This window comes from Tachyglossus aculeatus, chromosome 1 (genome assembly GCF_015852505.1).
Source record: "Tachyglossus aculeatus isolate mTacAcu1 chromosome 1, mTacAcu1.pri, whole genome shotgun sequence".
NCBI lineage: Eukaryota > Metazoa > Chordata > Mammalia > Monotremata > Tachyglossidae > Tachyglossus > Tachyglossus aculeatus.
Genome location: NC_052066.1, coordinates 145,828,108 through 145,848,868, shown reverse-complemented (window position 1 = coordinate 145,848,868; position 20,761 = coordinate 145,828,108). Strand labels below are relative to the sequence as shown.

Genomic DNA, 20,761 nt, shown 5'->3' with positions numbered 1-20,761 from the left:
AGACTGTGAGCCTCCCAGGGCAGGGATTGTGTCTAAGTAGGAGGGAGAAGGGTGTTTAATCCCCATTTTACAGATCGGGAAACTGAGGCACAGAGTAGTAAAACGTTTTCCAAGATCAAACAGAAAGCAGGTAGCAAAGCTGGGATTAGAACCCAGGTCCTCTGGCCCTTTTTTTAGCGCTTTTTTTTAAGCACTTAGTACAGTGCTCTGCACACAGTAAGCGCTCAATAAATACGATTGATTGATTGATTGATTTTTTTATGGTATTTGTTAAGGGCTTACTATGTGCCAGGCACTGTACTAAGCACTGGGGAAAATACAAGATAATCAGGTTGGACACGGTCCGTGTCCCATATGGGGTTCACAGTCTTAATCCCCATTTTACAGATGAGGTAACTGAGGCACAGAGAAGGGAAGTGACTTGCCCAAAGTTACACAGCAGACAAGTGGCAGAGCCGGGTTTGAAACCCAGGTCCTTCTAACTCCCAAGCCCGTGCTTTCGTTACTAAGCCAAGCTGACCTTTCCCTCTCTTCCAGCCCTCCAATTAAGGGCCTCTGCCAAGTCTACCCTTGGAGAGGTCCAATTCCTCTGGACCGACAGAACTATGGCTCTCCTGTAGCTGGGAAGGGAAGAGCCGGAATGCTCCCTGACTTCAGACAATCCAGAACACAGAGCTGTATCCTGCCATCGGTCCATCCCCACGGCTTCAGCCACCCGGGAGACAATGGCAGGATCAGACCCCACCGGAAATCCAGATGGGGCAGGGGGGTCACCAGCCTAAAAATATCAAACTCCATATCCTTTCAACGCCCTGGGACCCCTCGAGGCAGCCCAGTCAGGAATGGCCCCTGCTTCTGCCCTGGACTGTTGCCTTCTGACTAATTCCTTCCATGGGACCCTGCCCCTAATTTGTTCCCCCTCTATCCACCAGGCCCAGATTAGAGCATCCCCGCGGGCAGGGTTGCCACATAAAGCCAGTCAGTCAGACAGTCAGTCAGTGGAGCATGCTTATTGAGTGCTTACAGTGTGTACAGCACTGTACTTAGCTGGTAGGATAGTAAAATATAACAACAGACACATTCCCTGCCCACAAAGAGCTTACAGTCCGGGTCCGGGGGAGACAACAGTAATATAAATCCATAAATTACATAAATTCGAGTTGAGGGAAGAGGTCTCACCCTCAAGAAGCAGCGTGGCTAGAGAAGCAGTGTGGCTTAGTGTCTAGAGCCCGGGCTTGGGAGTCAGAGGTCGTGGGTTCTAACCTCAGCTCCGCCATTTGTCAGCTGTGTGACTTTGGGTAAGTCACTTAATTTCTCTGTGCCTCAGTTACCTCACCTGTAAAATGGGGATTAAGACTGTGAGCCCCGCATGGGACAACCTGATTACCGGGTATCTACCCCATCGCTTAGTACAGTGCTCTGCACACAGTAAGCGCTCAATACATACGATTGAGTGAATGAATGAATGGCACGTAGTAAGTGCTTAACTAATACCATCATTATTATTTTTTTTTATTATTATTATTAAGAAGCCTCTGATAGAACTGGTCCCTAAGGGCCTAGGAAAGGCTACTGGGGGGGCAGGTCATGGATGAAGAGGCAGCCTGGCAAGTCCCTGGGTTTCAGAGAAGTGTTACCCTGGTTTGATTGATTGCTTACCCCCATCAAGGGGAAGCCCTTTCTGTCTTGAGATCCACAAATACCTGCCCTGGGGTCCACCTCCTGCCATTATCCCTTTCCGTTTCAGGGAAATCCTCAACCACCCAGGCTTGGCAGGGGAACTGAAGGGGGCCGGGTTCGACAGCCTCTTGCCCCCAAGACAGATCCGCCAGCTGGAAGCCACTTTCTTGTCCAATGAGAAGGTAAGAGTTGGTCTGGCCAGCCTTGGGGAGGCGGGGAGGGTGGGAGGGTGGCAGAGAACAGGTTCAGGGTCTGAGCAGAGGAAACCATCCCAGCCCCTCTCAGACCCCTACGAGGTGAGGAGCAAAGCTTGGCCTCAATCCCTAAGTTTCGACCTCTCGCCTGGAATGGGGTCAGGAAACACCAGCAGTCATCATCATCATCAATTGTATTTATTGAGCGCTTACTGTGTGCACAGCACTGTACTAAGCGCTTGGGAAGTACAAGTCCCCATAGCTCAGGTGGGAATTCTGGATCTTCATTGGGAAGAGAGAGATGGTCTGCCAACTCCTTCAGCAATAGGCCGCCTCTCCCTCTCTCCAACCCACAACCCCTCCACAAGCCTGGCCCCTGGCTCCAGGAGGGCTCTGGAGAGCCTCTGATAAATAAGGATCCTAGTCAAGTGTCATGCCCTGACAGCTCCCAGCCGGCGGTTCGGATTTCCTGTTTTAATTCAGTGAGTGGAAAGCCAGAATCGAATCCTCCCCAGAAAGGAAACTCGGGTTGCAATTTGAGATTGTCTGGAAACAGAGACGTCTCTCAGTCACGGAGCGGGCCAGCCCCGCTTGGGGCAAGGGGTGAGCCAGGATGACGGAGGGCATGGGAGGGCAGTGATGCCTAGTGGAAAGAACTCAGGCCCTGGGAGTTCAAAGACCAGGGGTCAAGGATCGAGTCTGCTATTGGTCTGCTGTGTTATCTGGGATGAATCACTTACCCTCTCTGGGCTCTAATTTCTTCCACTAGAAAAGAGGGAAGAATGATCCCAGTCTCTCTCTGCCCTCCACAGATGGCATGAGGAAAGAATGAGATCATGGATGTAGCAATGCTAGACATATTTGAGGTTATTAGTCTCAAGTCAATGGGAAAGGGAAACTCCAGGAGAGCAGCCCAGAGGAGTCTCTGCTCCAACTCTGTGGTATTGTACTCTCCCAAGTGCTTAGCACAGTAGTCTGCACACAGCAAGTGCTCATTAAATACCACTGATTAATTGATTGATCGATTGAACTCTAGGGACATTTCCATGGCAGCGCAGGTTCCTGGAGATGTGAACTGAAGTGGCAGAGATCCCACAGCTAGGAGCCAAAGAAGGGAAAATTAATTTCCAGGGCAGAAAGCTGTGAATCCCAGGGAGAATCCTAGCAATATGGAGATGGAAACCCCCACTCCATCATCCCTCCTCCCTCTCCGACCAAAGCAGAGCAGCTCAATCAATCAATCAACTGTATTTATTGAGCACTTCCTGTGTGCAGACTGATCAATCAATTGTATTAATTGAGTGCTTACTGTGTGCAGAGCAGTGTACTAAGCACTTGGCACTTAGAGTTGGTTAGACACGTTCCCTGTCCATAAAGAGCTTACAGTCCAGAGGTGGAGACAGACATTAATGTAAATCAATTATGGATATGTACATAAGTGCTGAGGAGCTGAGGGAGGGGTAAATAAAGGGTGCAAATCCCAGTGCAAGGGCGATGCGCAAGAGAGTGGGAGAAGAGGAAATAAGCGTCTTGTCGGGGAAGGCCTCTTGGAGATGTGACTTCAATAAGTCTTTGAAGTTGGGGCGAGCGATTGTCTGTCAGATATGAAGAGGGAGGGTGTACCATGCCAGAGACAGAATGTGGGTGAGAGTTCAGCAGCAAGATAGAAAAGATTGAGGTACAGTGAAGTAAGTTTACACTAGAGGAGCGAATTGTGTGGGCTGTGTAGTAGAAGGAAAGCAGCCAGGCAAGGTAGGAGGGGGTAAGGTGATTGAGTGCTTTAAAGGGGTTGGTAAGGAATTAACATTTTATGTGGAAGTAGCATTAGCAACGACTGGAGATTTTTGAGGAGTGGAGAAACATGGAGAGTGGAATATAACAGAGTTGGCAGACACATTTCCCGTCCTCAAGGAGCTTACAGTCTAGATGTGGCTGACAGCTCAGGTCTCCCAAACTGAGCCCGATCCAGCCTTCCCAGCTCTCCTGTCACTGCGTTGGCCCCACTAAGGGCAAGTCGGTCAGATTCCCGCAACTCAGAACCACCCTGGCACAGCTCGAGCCCGAGGCTGTTCTGTCCCCTCCACAAGCTCTACTCAAGACAGGAGATGCCAACTAGATGTCTGCTTCCCCCGTCAGGCAAATGTCCACTTGCTGATGGCCAAAGGGCTGGAGGTGGAGGTGAAGCACTGGTCAGAGGACAAAGCACCACAGAAGCTGGATGGGCATTACCACAGTGAATTACCCATTGACATCATCCAGGTAAGGGGAGGATGGACAGGGCTGGGCTGGGCACGGAGTGAGGGAGGAGCAGAGACAGGCGGGTGAAATGGGACTGGGGGGATTTCAATGCACCAGCGGAAAATCGGGGGCAGCCAGGGGTTTGGGAGGGAAAAGAGAATCTCCCCCAAGCACCAGACCTAAACACTGAATTCCTCAATCAATCAATGGTATTTATTAAGTACTTAGTGTGTGCAGAGAACTGTACTAAGCATCAGGGAGAATACAGTACCACATATTTGATAGGGATGACCCCTGCCCACAAGGAGCTTTTGCGGGGGGCAAGTCTACACCGTCCCCTGGCCTCAGTTCCAAGATTTTAAGAGGGGGAAAAAAAATCCTGCCCTGTCTCTAGGCAGATCCGATCCCTAAACAAGGTCCTCCTTTCCACTTTCCTTCCTGTCCCTCTTACTCCTACCTAATGACCTGGACACAGATAAGATCAGATTGTGTCAGACAGGCCCTTTTTTTTTAATCGTATTTGTTAAGCACTTACTATGTTCCAGGCTCTGTACAAAGTGCTGGGTTGATACAAGCTAATCCGGTTGGACGTAGTCCCTGTCCCGCATAGGGTTCACAATCTTAATCCCCATTTTAGAGATGAGGTAGCTGAGGCATTACTATGTGCAAAGCACTGTCCTAAGCGCTGGGAGGTTACAAGGCAATCAGGTTGTCCCACGGGGGGCTCATAGTCTTAATCCCCATTTTACAGATGAGGTCACTGAGGCCCAGAGAAGTGAAGTAACTTGCCCAAAGTCACACAGTAATGAGGTAATTGGCCAAGGTCACAATGCAGACAAGTGGCGGAGCCACGATTCAGTCATATTTATTGAGCACTTATTGTATGTACAGCACTATATTAAGTGCCTGAGAAAGTATGATGCAACAATAAACAAACACATTCCCAGCCCATAACGAGCTTACAGCCCAGACCCTCACATCTCACTGGAAAGAATGGTTTGGTGCCAAGTAGGTTTTAATTTGCCTGGCTGTCCCGGGAGTCTCTTTGGAAGGATGTAACCTCCATTCTGGCCTGCCGCTGTCGGGATTGGGTTGGGGACAGCAAGGGACCCAAGGGCCTCACCCATTCTGCGCTGGGATCCCTAGATCATGTCCAGCAGACAGAAGAAGGCCGAGGACCTCAACGCAGATCTGGGCAAACAGATGAAGCACATGCTGCTGATTGAGCTCCCAGGGTTCCTGAGAAGGTAAGAGGGTCCGCTGGGGCCCGGGCTATGGCTCAGCCAGCTCACACCTCTGGCAGCGAAGCTATGAGGAATCTGACAGGGGCTGGGATGGGCATGGGTGGGCATTGTTTCAGTGGTCGGCCTGTCCCGGGGGGGAAAGCACTGTCCATCAGCCTTAGCCAGCCCTTTAGCTCTACCCCACCATCCACCTCCCTTCTGGGGTCCCAGATGTTGAGGATACTACCCCTGGTAATCTCGTGAGAGAAGCAGCGTGGCTCAGTGGAAAGAGCGCGGGCTTTGGAGTCAGAGGTCATGGGTTCAACTCCCGGCTCTGGCAATTGTCAGCTGTGTGACTTTGGGCAAGTCACTTCACTTCTCTGGGCCTCAGTGACCTCATCTGTAAAATGGGGATTAAGACTGTGAGCCCCCCGTGGGACAACCTGATCGCCTTGTAACCTCCCCAGCGCTTAGAACAGTGCTTGGTACATAGTAAGTGCTGAATAAATGCCATTATTATTATTATTATTATAGGGTCCCCCAATAACTGTTTGGGACTCTGGCATCCTGGGATCCTCCAGTGCCCAGGGGGAGCTAACACCTGAAGGGATTATTAATAATAGCAATAATAATAATAATGGCATTTGTTAAGCGCTTACTATGTGCCAAGCTCTGTTCTAAGTGCTGGGGGAATACAAAGTAATAATAATAATAATAATAATAATAATAATAATAAAAATAATAATGGTATTTGTTAAGTGCTTACTATGTGCCAAGCACTGTTCTAAGTGCTGGGGGAGATACAAGGTCATCAGGTTGTCCCACATGGGGCTCACAGTCCTAACCCCATTTTACAGATGAGGGAACTGAGGCCCAGAGAATAATAATAATAGTAATAATAATAATAATGGCCTTTGTTAAGCACTTAATATGTGCAAAGCACTGCTCTAAGCGCTGGGGGGATACAAGATAATAATAATAATAATAATATTGGTATTTGTTAAGCACTTATACTATGTGCCAAGCACTGTTCTAAGTTCTGGGGGAGATACAAGGTCATTGGGTTGTCCCACATGGGGCTCACAGTCCTAATCCCCATTTTACAGATAAGGGAACTGAGGCCCAGAGAATAAGAATAATAATAATAATAATAATAATAATAATAATAATAATAATAATATTTGTTAAGCAATTACTATGTGCAAAGCACTGTTCTAAGCTCTGGGGGGCTACAAGGTGATCAGGTTGTCCCACGGGGGGCTCACAGTCTTAATCCCCATTTTACAGATGAGGTAAATGAGGCTCAGAGAAGTGAAGTGACTTGCCCAAAGTCACACAGCTGACAACTGGCAGAGCCAGGTTTAGAATACATGACCGCTCGTGCTCTTTCCACTAAACCACGCTGCTTCCTGGGTGGCTGGGGCTCTCTTCCATCCTGTAGTCCCAGGACATTCATCCATTCAGCCAATCTATCATATTTATTGAGCACTTACTGTGTGTGGAGCACTGTATTAAGCACTTGGGAAAGTACGATACAACAATAAATCAATCAATCAATCGTATTTATTGAGCGCTTACTGTGTGCAGAGCACTGTACTAAGCGCTTGGGAAGTACAACCCATTCCCAGTCGACAATAAGTTAGCAGTCTAGAGGGGGAGACAGGCATTAATGTAAATAAATAAATGACAGATATGTCCATAAGTGCTCGGGGGCTGGGAGGGGGGATGAATAAAGGGAGCAAGTCAGGGCAACACAGAGGGGAGTGGGAGAAGAGGAAAGGAGGGCTTAGTCAGGATCACACCCAGGACTAAGCTGTCATAAATCCCAGTTTCCTTCTAGACACGTCCAGCTCTTCCCCGGGTTTCTCAATCCATCTAAGGGAGGTTCCTATCTCAGTCGGGCAGGGCATTTGGCCGAGTCAGCCAGAGTCCCTGGGGGAGTCCCTCCATGGGCCAGCATCATCTCAATTCCCGTAGAACTCTTTACTTTTGGATTTCCTGACTGGCCCCAGGCCAGAAATGCTCCTTCCTGCCCAGATTTCCTTTGCTCCTCCCTTATTCTATTCACCTCACATTCTTAGAACTGCTTGTTATTCTCTGGGAGAACCCACTCTTCCCCACTACAGTAGCCATTTGAGTCACTCTTGAGATCTTCAGGTCTAGTTTTGGTCTCTGTCTGGAACTGAAATGATATCTGAGTTCCCCTCCCCACAACACACCTCATTTGTGCCCACTCCAATCAATATTTATTATTATTGTGCCCACTCCAAATCATATTTATTGAGTGCTTACTGTGTGAAGAGCACTGTACTAAGCACTTGGGAGAGTTCATCACAACAATATAACAGATATGTTCTCTGCCTACAAAGAGCTTACAGTCTAGAGAGGGAGACAGGCGTTAATAGAAATACATTACAGATGTGTACATAAGTGCTGTGGGGCTGGGAGGGGAATAAAGAAAGGGAGTCAGGGTGACATAGAAGGGAGAGGGAGAAAAGGAAATGAGGGCTTAGGCAGAGAAGGCCTCTAAAAGGAGATGCGTCTTCAGTGAAGCTTTGAAGGTGAGGAGAGTAATAGTCTGTCGGTTATGAAGACGGAGGGCATTCCAGATGAGAGGCAGGAAGTGGGCAAGAGATTGGTCATGAGATAGACGAGATAGAGGTACACTGAATATATTAGCCTTAGAGAAGCAAAGTCTGTGGGCTGGGTTGTAGTTGGAGAGTAGCGAAGTGCGATAGCAGAGTGATTGAGTATTTTAAAGCTGTTGGTGAGGAGTTTTTGTGTGATGCGGAGGTGGATGGGCAACTACTAAAGGTTTTCGAGTAGCAGGGAAACATGGACTGAACATTTCTGTAGAAAAATGATCCAGGCAGCAGAGTGAAACAGGGACTGGAGTGGGGAGAGACAAGAGCCTGGGAGGTCATAGAGGAGGCTGATGCAGTATTCAAGGTAGGATAAGTACTTAGATTAACACCATAGCAGTTTAGATGGAGAGGAAAAGGCCGAGGATTTTGAGATTTTGTGGGGGGCAAATATCCCTCCAGCCCCAAGTGGGAACTGTGCCCTTTGTTTCTATAAGGAAAACCATCAGAGAGAGAAAACCTAGACCACTTTCAGGAATACAGCACCAGTGGCTACCAATCAATCTGCGCATCAGGCAGAAACTCCTCACCCTGGGCTTCAAGGCTGTCCATCACCTTGCCCCCTCCTACCTCACCTCCCTTCTCTCCTTCTCCAGCCCAGCCCGCACCCTCCGCTCCTCTACCGCTAATCTCCTCACCGTGCCTTGTTCTCGCCTGTCCCGCCATTGACCCCCGGCCCATGTCATCCCCCGGGCCTGGAATGCCCTCCCTCTGCCCATCCGCCAAGCTAGCACTCTTCCTCCCTTCAAGGCCCTACTGAGAGCTCACCTACTTCAGGAGGCCTTCCCAGACTGAGCCCCTTCCTTCCTCTCCCCCTCGTCCCCCTCTCCATCCCCCCATCTTACCTCCTTCCCTTCCCCACAGCACCTGTATATATGGATATATGTTTGTACATATTTGTTACTCTATATATTTATTTTACTTGTACATATCTATTCTATTTATTTTATTTTGTTAGTATGTTTGGTTTTGTTCTCTGTCTCCCCCTTTTAGACTGTGAGCCCACTGTTGGGTAGGGACTGTCTCTATATGTTGCCAACTTGTACTTCCCAAGCGCTTAGTACAGTGCTCTGCACACAGTAAGCGCTCAATAAATACGATTGATGATGATGATGATGATGATGATTCAAGGCTTGGGCTGCAGCAAGGGCCTGGGAAATCCCCTCAATTTTTGCGGGGGGTGGGGTGGACAGCAAGGTGGGGTCGCTGCAGGGAGGAGGTTGGTTTGAGAGTCTCAGTGACAAATCAGGAGAGAGGCCAGTGGGAATGTGATAGTCCCTAATGCTATTGAAAAGGGCAGCTGAGGTCCAGCCTGAGCCCATTTGAATCCAGTGATACTTATTTGGGTTTGTTGTGAAATATTTCTTTAGCTACCAGACAGCATTTGAAGACTTTAAAGAGAAGTGCAAGCAGCAGAAGCACTACAAGGCCACCGTGATTGCCAACATTAACAACTGCCTGGCTTTCAGGTATGCTGGGAGGAAAACAGCTAGCAGGGTGAAGGGGAAACAGATGCTTATCCAATGAATTGTCAGTCAGACAATCAAAGGTATTTATGGAGCACTTACTGTGTGAAGAGCACTTTAATAAGCAATTGGAAGAGGACAATGTAACAGAACTGGTAAACACGATCCCTGCTCATAAGGATCAGTCACTCGATCAATCATATTTATTGAGCGCTTACTTTGTGCAGAGCACTGTACTAAGCGCTTGGGGGGTCCGATATCATTGGCGTTTATTGAGTGCTTACTGCATGCAGAGCACTGTACTAAGCATTTGGGAGGGGACAATATAACAGAGCTGATAGACACGTTCCCTGCCCACAGTGTTTACAATCTAGAGAAGCAGCGTGGCTCAGTGGAAAGAGCATGGGCTTTGGAGTCAGAGGTCATGGGTTCAAATCCAGGCTCTGCCAACTGTCAGCTGTGTGACTCTGGGCAAGTCACTTAACTTCTCTGTGCCTCAGTTACCACATCTGTAAAATGGGGATTAAAACTATGAGCCCCCCATGGGACAACCTGATCACCTTGTAACCTCCCCAGTGCTTAGAACAGTGCTTTACACATAGCAAGCGCTTAACAAATACCATTATTATTATTATTATTAGGGGGGTGACAGGCATCAATACAAATTAATAATTTACTGATCTGTACATAAGTGCTGTGGGGCTGAGGGTGGGATAGAGAAGGGCTAGAGATCCAAGGAGCTCACAGGTTAATGGAGGAGGCAAATATTAAAGCAAATTATAGATAGGGGAAGTGGCCAAGTTTATGGATTATGTACATAAGTGTTATGGGGCTGGGAGACAGTTTCAGTGTTTAAAGGTTACAGACCCAAGTGAACCCAAGAAAGCAGAAAGGAGGACCCATGTAGGGATGAAAATGAGAGGTCAGATGGGCCCCTGGGATGAGATAGGATTTTGGGGGGGCGGGGGGTTTGAAGATGGGAGAATGATGGTCTGTCAGATATGACAGGGGAAGGGAGTTCCAGCCCAAAGTTACTTGCGGAAGTAACTGTCAGTAATTGTACTCCCTCCCCCATGCCCACATTGCACGAATTCCCCTTGTATCAGGAGGGGAATTGGGCCAGAAGAGACGGAGTTCTTGTCTGAATGTTGAGTCTTGGAGACCTACATTATTTCTGATGGCAGGGACGGTGGATTTGAGCTCCTGAGCCAGAGACTGATTTTCTCTGTGGGACTGCTGCAAAACCAAGAAAGCTGACTTTTTCCCATTTGCCTTCCAGGGACTACATTAAGAGAATCACCTCATCACTCGAGAAAACCCCACCGGCTTACATTTTCACCCCACTGGATGATGTCGAAAACAGTGGGTTTGAAGTCTTGCTTCAGGATCTGTTTCTGGAGTTAAAGGTATTTTCCTCCTGTTGGCCCACTGAACTTTGAGACTTTTCCCGGGTAGGGGTGGAGATACCAAAGTTTCTGAGGCTGCAGGGCACCGTGGAAAGTAGCAGAATTCTGGTGAATCTGAGAGACGGGCCGAACGCTTAGCTATATTGAGAATCGGCAGCTTGTTTGGCTCAGACCGCAACCTGGAAAAAAAATGATTATCCACTTCTCCCAGTCCCTGATGGAACTCCAAGAACCCCCCTCCACGGCAGAGCCTGAGGGTCCTGGCCTATTATTATCCTGAGATCTCAGTTTCCTCACTCATGGCTGTTTATTGGAACTGGGAAGGCTATCCCAACATGGAATGAACCATAAATCTCCTCTTTCCTCAGCCACTGTTCAAGAGGTTCAAGCAGAACAAATGGACAGCAAACGAAGGAACCCTGGAAGACATCCTTAGAACCGCAGGGGAGCATATCCCGGAGTTCACGACTCTTCTCTCCCATTACCGCCAGGTGAGACAGAACTCTGGAATCAATATAAGAGAAGCAGCATGGTGAAGTGGAGAGAGCACGATCCTGGGAGTCAGAAGATCATGGGTTCTAATCCCGACTGTGTCACTTGTCTGCTCTGGGACCTTGGGCAAACCACTTCACTTCTCTGTGCCTCGCCTACCTCGGCTGTAGAAAGGGACTGTGGCCACCCTGATTAGCTCGTATCTATTCTAGCACTTCATATGGTGTCTGACCCATAATAAACACTTAACAAGTATTTAAAAAAACACACAAAAAAAGCCCTTCCTCCTTTGTGGGACTCTGTAGCGTCAATGTTTTTCCCTTTAGGCTTCCCCTTTCTTCCACCCGCTCCTCCTCCCCCATCCAAAACATGATTGGGAACAAGGGGCTGGTCCAGTGGACCTGTAGGGTTAGAGTATTGGGCGTGCTCTCTTTTTTTCTAATGGTATTTGTTACGTGCTTACTATGTGCCAGGCATTGAACTAAGCGCTGAGGCAGATACAAGCTAATCCGGTCCACGTCCCATGTGTGGCTCACAGTGTTAATCCTCATTTTACAGATGAGGTAAGGCACAGAGAAGTTAAGTGACTTGCCCTAGGTCATACAGCAATCAAACTGGCAGAGCTGGGACTAGATCCCAGGTCCTTCTGACTCCCAAGCCCCTGCTTTATCCATTAGGCTACACTGTATGCTTCTTTCTCTCTTGGGAAAGGTACCCAGACTGGACTCTGATCCCCCCTCTATCCTTCCTTGCTTGGGAGTCAGCGGGTGCACCCCTCCGGTCCACCCCTCTGTCCACCAGGATGGCTGACCCCTTTCTTCTTCTCCCCGCCCCCCCACCACAGACCATCATGGAGAGGCTCCACCTGCACCTGGTAAAGGAGTACATCATGAGGCTCTGCAAGAAGCGGTTTGTGCTGAAATCCCCAGACCAGCAGCAGCAGCTGGCCAAGCAGATCACGAGCAACTCGCAGGCCCTTCAGGATTTCTGCATGGAGAACGTAAGGGAGCAGTGGGTGGAACTGAGTTCCATCCGAGGGTCCCGAGGGGGTCTTCCCATGGGGTCCGTGCCAGAGGACCTCTGGTACGGCGGCTTGGTTTCAGAGAGCAGCTCTGCTGTTGCCCCTTTGGTAAACCTTGGGCAGGTTATTATGCTTTGCTCAGTTTCCTCATCTGATAAATGGGGTGAAACAATCGTTCCTTTACCCAAGCACATCAGGAGGGCAGAATGAGAGGTGGGCATCCATATGTGGAGGAAAATGGGAGGGACCAGAAAGAGAGTGAGAGAAAAAGAGAGAGAGAGAGAGAGAGAGAGAGAGAGAGAGCCTCCTCTAATTCCCAATGGGGTGGATTTGGAGTGGCTAAATGATGGTATTTGTTAAGCGCTTACTATGTGTGAAGCACTGTTCTAAGTGCTGGGGGGGATACAAGGTGATCAGGTTGTCCCACGTGGGGCTCCCAGTCTTAATCCCCATTTGACAGATGAGGTAACTGAGGCACAGAGAAATTGACTTGTCCAAAGTCACACAGCTGACAAGTAGTAGAGTCGGAATTAGAACCCACAACCTCAGACTCCCAAGCCCAGGCTCTTTCCGCTGAGCCACGCTGCTGGGCCCACCCCAATCAGTGAGCCATCATTCTGGCTTTAAGGTGAGCTTCCAGCTTGGAGCCAGTCCAGACATAGTGAAACCAGATGGATGTGGTGGCAGGACAGAGTTCCAGGGCCTCTGGGAAGGTTTCCTGCCTCACCACGATGGCTAATCTCCAGACCGGGAAACAATGCATCCTCGGGGGCCCCAGAAGCCACCAGGAAAGGGGAGGCAGGGCGTGCTTAGAGGGGGTCGCAGAGGTCAGTGCTGAGGAGCCGGGAGCTATGTTGGATGGGGGTGGTGATGCCACGATTCAGCTCAAGCTCTTTCACATCCCGTAACTCCGACTTACGCCCTTATCGCCTGGGTGCGGCTATGATCCCGCCCACCCTGCCTATGGTCTCTGCCCCACTGATGGGAACCATCGAGGGAGGGAGAGAGGGGAACTCTTCAAGAAGCAGTCTCTAGGGTTGCCCTGATGGAGGGGGGCGTGGGGTCAGGCCTGGGGTCCCAGGCTGACCTATTGGTTCCCCCTAGGGATCTTTGGGCAGCTGGCTGGAGCCAGTCCTCCGCAGTTTGGCCGAGATCATCCGACTCCAGGACCTGAGTGCTATCCAGATGGAAGTGGCGACGTTTGTGCAGAGATATCCAGATTTCAGGTGAGGAGGGTGGGGTCCGTGGTTTCTCCCACCTGGGCCCGTGGAGACAGAGCCTGGTGAGCCAGCAGTTTAGAGGATTCCCTCTAAGACAGCCATGGAAAAGAAAGTCCAGACTCCAAGCCCTCCACTGCCTGGGCCCCATCTCTCTCCCTGGGGCCCTGAAGAAAATCAGGCAGTGACTTGAGAGAAGTGGATTGGTCTCTGCCTTTCCCTCTTGCTCCATTGGGTTTCCAGGAAATCGGCTGCCAGTTCTTTCATTCATTCATTCATTCAATCGTATTTATTGAGCGCTTACTGTGTGCAGAGCACTGTACTAAGCGCTTGGGAAGTACAAGTTTGCAACATATAGAGACGGTCCCTACCCAACAGCAGGCTCACAGTCTAGAAGGGGGAGACAGACAACAAAACAAAACATACAAACCAAATAAAATAAATAGAATAAATATGTACAAGTAAAATAAATAAATAGAGTTATAAATATGTACAAACATATGTACATATATGCAGGTGCTGTGGGGAGGGGAAGGAGGTAAGGCGAGGGGGAGGAGGGAGAAAGGAAGGAGGGGGCTCAGTCTGGGAAGGCCTCCTGGAGGAGGTGAGCTCTGACTTTAAGCCCTCAGGAGTGGGGAGTGGGGAATGGCTTGAGGCTGGGTGAGGCGGGGAGAGGATGGGGCAGGGTGGCTTTGAGAGGCCCACCTCCCCTCCCTTACCTTCAACCCCTCCCCACCCATCCCGCCCCAGGCCTGCTTGGCTCTTGAAGCCACAGACAGGAGGGGAATGGGACTCCCAACATGTAGAAAGGCTTAGTGGCTAGAGCACGGGCTTGGGAGTCAGAGGATGTGGGTTCTAATCCCAGCTCTGCCACTTGTCTGCTGTATGACCTTGGACAAGTCACTTAACTTTTCTGTGCTTCAGTTACCTCATTTGTAAAATAGGAATTAAGACTGTGAGCCCCACGTGGAACAACCTGATTACCTTGTAACTACCCCGGTGCTTAGAACAGTGCTTGGCACATAGTAACAAATACCATTATTATTATTAGGCAATGTGGCCTCCACCCCTCCATCTTCATCTGTGTTTTGGTTCTAGCTCCTATGAGGGGGTCTGCCCGCCAAATCAACCACAAGCTACCCAGAGCCAACAGTTTAACAGATGATGACAAAACGGAAATAGCCACTTAGGGTGCAGCTGCTGCTGGCGCTCTTGCCCTCCCTACCAATTTAGATGCCAAAATCCCCTTTGCAGGAGCCAAGGGCCCTGCACAATGCCAGCTGGCCACTGACTTTACCTCTGACCCTCCAGCAGCCGGGGACAGCCCTGAGCCAGGGGGCCACTCAGACCTCAGGTTTTTTCCTTGGGGCAAGTAATGGCAGGAGGTTGCTCAAGCCCTAGGACTTATATAGACATCTGTCTCTCCACTGAGGTCAGAAAGCAGTCTGTCCTTCCACAATCTACTACCCACTGATGCACCCTCCCAGGATGCTGGGTAGGGACTGTATATGTTGCCAACTTCTACTTCCCAAGCGCTTCGTACAGTGCTCTGAACACAGTAAGTGCTCAATAAATATGATTGATTGATTGATTGATGCTCTTGGGGTTGAAGGAGCGTCCCCTTCCCTGGAGGCTTCTGGGAGCTCCATAGCCCAGGTATAAGAACCTGGCTGATTTTCCTGTTGAATCCTCTCCTGCATGAAACCTCAGAGGGTTCCCCAAATGTAGAGACCCCTGAAACCAATCCTACACTGAATAGAAAAGAGGCAGAGGGTAATTGGTTTCCTTTAGGCCCTGGAGACAGTGAGGATGTTCACAATTGGACTGAAGAGGACTGTGGAGCAGTATGCAAGCCACATTCTGTGTCCCCCTGCCTGAGTTTCATTAGACCTGCTGCCCGGTTTCCTTCAAGGGGCAGGGATTGTGTCCAACCCGATTATCTGGCATTTACCCTAGCACTTAAAACAGTAGTAAGCACCTAACAAGTACCACAATTATTATTACTATTATTTTTCAAGTCTTCAGAGTGTGGGCCTAGGACTATTTTCAGCCTGGATCAACACTTGGTATTTCTGAAGAAGAGGCCCTCGCTCCCAGAGGCCTCTGGGTGGAGATGTCTTTAACCTTGTCTCCATTTTCTTTATAATAGCAAAGCGCACCTGGGAGCCATCCTGTCCATCAAGGGGAACCTGTCAAGCAGTGACGTGAAAAGCATCAAGAGCATCCTGGAAGTCAGCCCCAAACCTACAGATCCTTCCAAGGCCTTATTTTCCTTTATTAAGGTCGGTTAGCTTTCTCCGCCCACCCTTAGCTCTCCTGCTGGAGTCGGTCACCGGGTGAACTTGTAGTAAACACTTGCAGCAAGGGGCCCTGGTCCTGCCCATCCTTTAGCCCAGTTTGATCCTCGAATCCTCAGCTGAAGAACACCGGGGGAACTCTTCAGCCAGCTCAAACGTGTACGACTCCAAGAGGGGTCAGGGCCAGGACAAGAGATTGCCCAACTTGAAGGGAAATCAGCTTCAGCCACTTCTAAGTGGTCGTGTCCGATTTTGAGGACTATCTGCCTCCTTTCACTGTTCCTTCCTACTCTCACCGGCTGGAAACCTGCCTGGCCTCAGTTCCCTGCCCACTCTGCAGCCCTCTCCATCCGTTCTGGAGGAGGACTCCAGGTACTGCTGACTCAAGACCACCTCTCCCATCACCCTGACATGACCTGACATTACCTAATCTGTTGGGCATCATCCACTGTTTGAATTGTCAGCATCACTTCTCCTTTGGAAGGGAGAGTCGAGAGTTCATTTGCAAGTATTCTTCAAAGGTTGCATTCCCTTCTGGGCAGTGAGGTTGACCAGATCCTTGGGATTTCATAGCACGATTCCTCAGATTGCACTCTCCTTCATCTGGGGAGGGAAGACCTGGGAACCCAAGCTCTTCCGATTCCAATCCCTTTCTCCCTCTTATCCCTCCATGGTCGCTCTCATATAAATGGCCCCCCACACCAATCCTCCTCTTCTTTCCAGGCCTCCTTTCCCTCTCCCATAGGATGGTCCAGGGCTCACATAGGTTCAGATTAATCAGAAGTCCAACTTTGTGCCTGACTTCCCTGGGGCCAGCCCACAGCAGTGTGGCCTCGGCATCCAGGATCTGGAGTCTAGGAGCACTGGATCTTGGCCCATAAATCCCAAGGTGACTTTGGGGCACCCCAGGGATGGGAAGAAGATGATCTTTGACCTTCCTCTTCCCTCTCTGGAGTCCTGGGAGATGTTTTGGAGGTGCCCTCAAGCTCTGAGGATTAAGAATCTGGCCGAAGCATTCCCCTGTGGCGGGGTTGGGGGCAGGGAGGGGATGTGGGAGGAGTGAGGGGGCAGAGGGAGGTGGTTGGACCTTTGCATCCCAGGTCCCCCAAGCAGAGTATTTCAAGATGGTACCAGGGATGCCCTGTTGGGGTTTGCCACCCCCGTCAATGCCGTTCCCAGGAGGTGAGCTGGAGAAGTGTCTCTTGGCCTGCGTTGCACTGTATCAGTATTTTCTCCCAGAAGACCCAGCTCCAGGCTGTCTGCGCTGTGAAAAATGCCAGATCAGCCCTGTCTTCTGCTCCATATAAGGAGCTCTGACCAGTCGTGTATTGTACATATGTCAATGTTGGTTCACTCAACTGTAAATTGTGTATATTGTATGGTCCTTGGCATGTAGTTCCATGCAGTGAAAACTGGACCTGTTTTTATAGTTTGGTATTAAAAGCGAGTTGACGTGACTGGGGTGACGGGTCTCATTCTTTGCCCGAGGAGTTCCTGCAGGAGGGGATACGAGCCGGAGAAAGGAGACTTGCTGGTTGGGTCGGCCTCATGGACATAGAAAGCAGAACTGGAGAGTGAATGGACCCACCTGATTTGACTTGCCAAAAGGGAAATGAGATTCTTCCTCTCCTGGAGACAGAGAGGGAGGGGCCTGGGAAGTCATCTAGTCCATCCCCCTGCCTCTACCTAGGACTGCGCCAAACTCACCTTGGCCAGTTGGGAAGTTCTCCCAGATGACTACCCCAAGTCCCTCCTGCTTCAGCCCAGGAGAGAGAACTAAAAGTCAGAAAATTGAGCCAGGCCCCTCTGGATGAAGGCTGGAGGGGGAGGAGAGAAAAGACCGGCAGCTGAGGGAAGGGGCGGGGTCCCGGGGCATCAAAGGGAACCGTGTTGCTCCCAACTGCTGGGCATTCAGCTCTGCAGCTCTTCGGCTTCTGGATGGACCTGGCAGACGGGTGGAGAGGTCCAGGCAGACCCCTACCCTTCACAACTCCTCCCCCTCCCCCTGGACTTCATCCCGGGGATATGCCATTTTGTTATTTTCCTCATTTCCCTGCCAAAGGAAGGGGGGAAGACTGTGTTCATCCAGACACTTCCTTATTTCCTGTCCTTGACCCCACCCACCCAGGAAGGTCCCTTTCCACCATTGGGCTGTGGTGGATGGGAAGGTTTCCCAAACAAGAACTGGGAGGATGCCCTGTCCGACAAAAACTCAGCAACTCCCAAGGCCAACAGACCCCATCTCCCTTCCAGACAGCTCTTTGACTCAGATTGTGGTCTAGTGGATAGAGCAAGGGCCTGGGCGCCAGAAGGACCTGGGTTCTAATCTCATCTCTGCCGTTTGTCTCCTGTGTGACCTTGGGCAAGTCACACAAGTCACTTAACTTCTCTGTGCCTCAGTTACCTCATCTGTTAGATGGTGGTTAAGACTGAGAGCGCCCCATGTGCGAGAGGGACTGTATCCATCCTGATTAGCTTGTATCTACCCCAGCACTTAGAACAGTGCTTGGCACATTGCAAGCGCCTAACAAATAGCATCACCATTATCATCATCATGAGAGGACGGGTGGAATGTGCCTGACTCATTTTCTCTGGGTCTCTCAGCCTCTATATCTCTCCCCTTATCTTTATCTCTCTCTAACCCTCTGCCCTGCTGTCTCATTTACTCTTTGTCCATCTCTTTCCCTCGTCCAGGCTCTGTCTGCCTCTCAGCCTCCTCTCTTCCTCCCCAGGGGGGTGTAGGGAGAGCAGGCCTGGCTGAGCCCATGGGGGAGCGGAGATGGAAAAAGGAAGAGTGCAAGGCCAGAATTCCAGGTCTGAAAGCCTGTTCCCTGACCCCTCTCGGGCCGATGGGGATCGGGGTGATTCAGCCATCCTGAAAGGGTCCCGTGAGCATGCAGCCCACTCCGGGCAGGAAGCTCTGGCCAGCCTGACTTTTAGGATCCATGCCCAGGAGGCAGAAAGATCAGAGAAAGATTTCTCTGGCTCCGGGGTGAGGGGGAAAGATGATGGGCAGTGTCTTTACCCATGGTAAAAGCACCGTATGTCTCCATGGGGGATCCCCGTCATCCCTGTTCCACATGTGGGGGAGCAGGGGGGGAAAGGGCCCGCAGAGGTTCTCTGGAGGGGAGGAAATCACCCCCCTGCCTAATATCTAGACCTTCCTGTCCCCCACCCACCCAGGCCCATGGCAAACCCTGATCGCGGCCCCTTTGAGGAAGGTCAAGTTCTGCTTCCCCCCTGGCATCCTTCCCAGGAAATAAGAGCTGTGAGCTCCCACCCCGAGCAGAAATTAAAGACTCTCGATTCTCCAAGCGTGACTCAGCCTCTGGTTGTATTTCCCGTGGTTGCACTCACCACCTGTGAGCCTGCTCTCCTGCCAACCATGCTTCGCCTGAAGGAGTGAGACCCCGAGGGATCTGACCAGAAGGATGGCAACAAGAAACAGTGTGGTCTAGTGGAGAATGCACTGTCTTGAGGGTCAGAGGACCTGGATTCTAATCCCAGTTCTGCCAATTTTTTGTATGGTAATTATTACGAATAATAATGGTAATAATAATAATAATGACATCTGTTAAGTGCTTATTATGTGCCAGGCACTGTACTAAGTGCTGGGTTGGATACAATCTAATCGGGTTGGACACAGTCCTTGTCCCAGATGGGACTCACATTCTCAATCCCCACTTTACAGATGAGGTAACTGAGGCCCAGAGAAGTGAAGTGACTTGCCCAAGGTCACACAGCAGACAAGTAGAGAGTGGAGAAGCAGCGTGGCTCCGTGGAAAGAGCACGGGCTTTGGAGCCAGAGATCATGGGTTCAAATCCCGGCTCCGCCAATTGTCAGCTGTGTGACTTTGGGCCAGTCACTTCACTTCTCTGGGCCTGTTACCTCATCTGTAAAATGGGGATTAAGACTGTGAGCCTCACGTGGGACAACCTGATCACCTTGTGGTCCCCCGGCACTTAGAACAGTGCTTGGCACATAGTAAGCGCTTAACAAATACTATCATTATTATTATTATTATTAAGTAGCGGAGTAGGGATTAGAACCCATGACCTTCTGACTCCCAAGCCCATGCTCTAGCCATGCTAATTTTAAAAAATAATAATACTTATGGCACTTGTTAAGTACTAGCTATGTGCCAAGCAGTGTTCTAAGTGTTGAGGTAGATACTAATTAATCAGGTTGGACACAGTTCCGGTCCCACATGGGGCTCACATTCTTAATCCCCATTTTACAGATGAGGTAACTGAGGCCAAGAGAAGTTAAATGACTTGCCCAACATCACACAGCCGAGCGGAGCTGGGATCAGAACCCAGAATCTTCTGACCCCCAGGCCTGTGCTGTATCCACTAAGCTCGCTGCTTCTCCAGTGCTTACTACAATCAATCAATCAATCAATCAATCGTATTTATTGAGTGCTTACTTTGTGCAGAGCACTGTACTAAGCGCTTGGGAAGTACAAGTTGGCAACATATAGACTACATTAAGCATTAATTGTTAAGCACTAACAGTGTACCAGGTACTGTACTAAGCACTAGGGTAGATACAAGCTAATCAGGTTGGACCCAGTCCCTGTCCCATGTTGGACTCAGTCTTAAGCCCCATTTTATAGATGAGGAAATTGAGGCATAGAGAAGTGAAATGTCCTGCCCCCACACACACAGCAGAGAAGTGGTGGACCTGGGATTAAAACCCAGGGCCTTCTGATGCTCAGGTCTGAACCCTATCCACTAGACCATGCTGCTTCTTCACTTGTCTGTTGTGTGACCTTGGGCAAGGAACTGAACTTCTCTGGGCCTCAGTTTCATCATCTGTAAAATGGAGGTTTAGTACCTGTTCATTTATTCATTCATTCATTTGTATTTATTGAGCGCTTACTGT

The 20,761-nt window shown here is 49.9% G+C and overlaps 1 protein-coding gene across 2 annotated transcripts in view; it reads left to right on the top strand.

Moving 5' to 3' along the window:
- Nucleotides 1–16,891, top strand: part of TNFAIP2 (TNF alpha induced protein 2) — a 28,727-nt gene extending 11,836 nt beyond the window's left edge. For both annotated transcript variants that reach the window (XM_038752126.1, XM_038752117.1), the window contains 9 exons: nucleotides 1,748–1,862; nucleotides 4,011–4,133; nucleotides 5,259–5,359; nucleotides 9,348–9,446; nucleotides 10,723–10,849; nucleotides 11,218–11,340; nucleotides 12,186–12,341; nucleotides 13,467–13,588; nucleotides 15,729–16,891. In XM_038752126.1, the coding sequence (XP_038608054.1) occupies nucleotides 1,748–1,862; nucleotides 4,011–4,133; nucleotides 5,259–5,359; nucleotides 9,348–9,446; nucleotides 10,723–10,849; nucleotides 11,218–11,340; nucleotides 12,186–12,341; nucleotides 13,467–13,588; nucleotides 15,729–15,870 (1,108 nt within the window). In that variant the 3' untranslated portion in view covers nucleotides 15,871–16,891. The remainder of the gene's footprint in view (nucleotides 1–1,747; nucleotides 1,863–4,010; nucleotides 4,134–5,258; nucleotides 5,360–9,347; nucleotides 9,447–10,722; nucleotides 10,850–11,217; nucleotides 11,341–12,185; nucleotides 12,342–13,466; nucleotides 13,589–15,728) is intronic.
- Nucleotides 16,892–20,761: the final 3,870 nt, after the last annotated feature.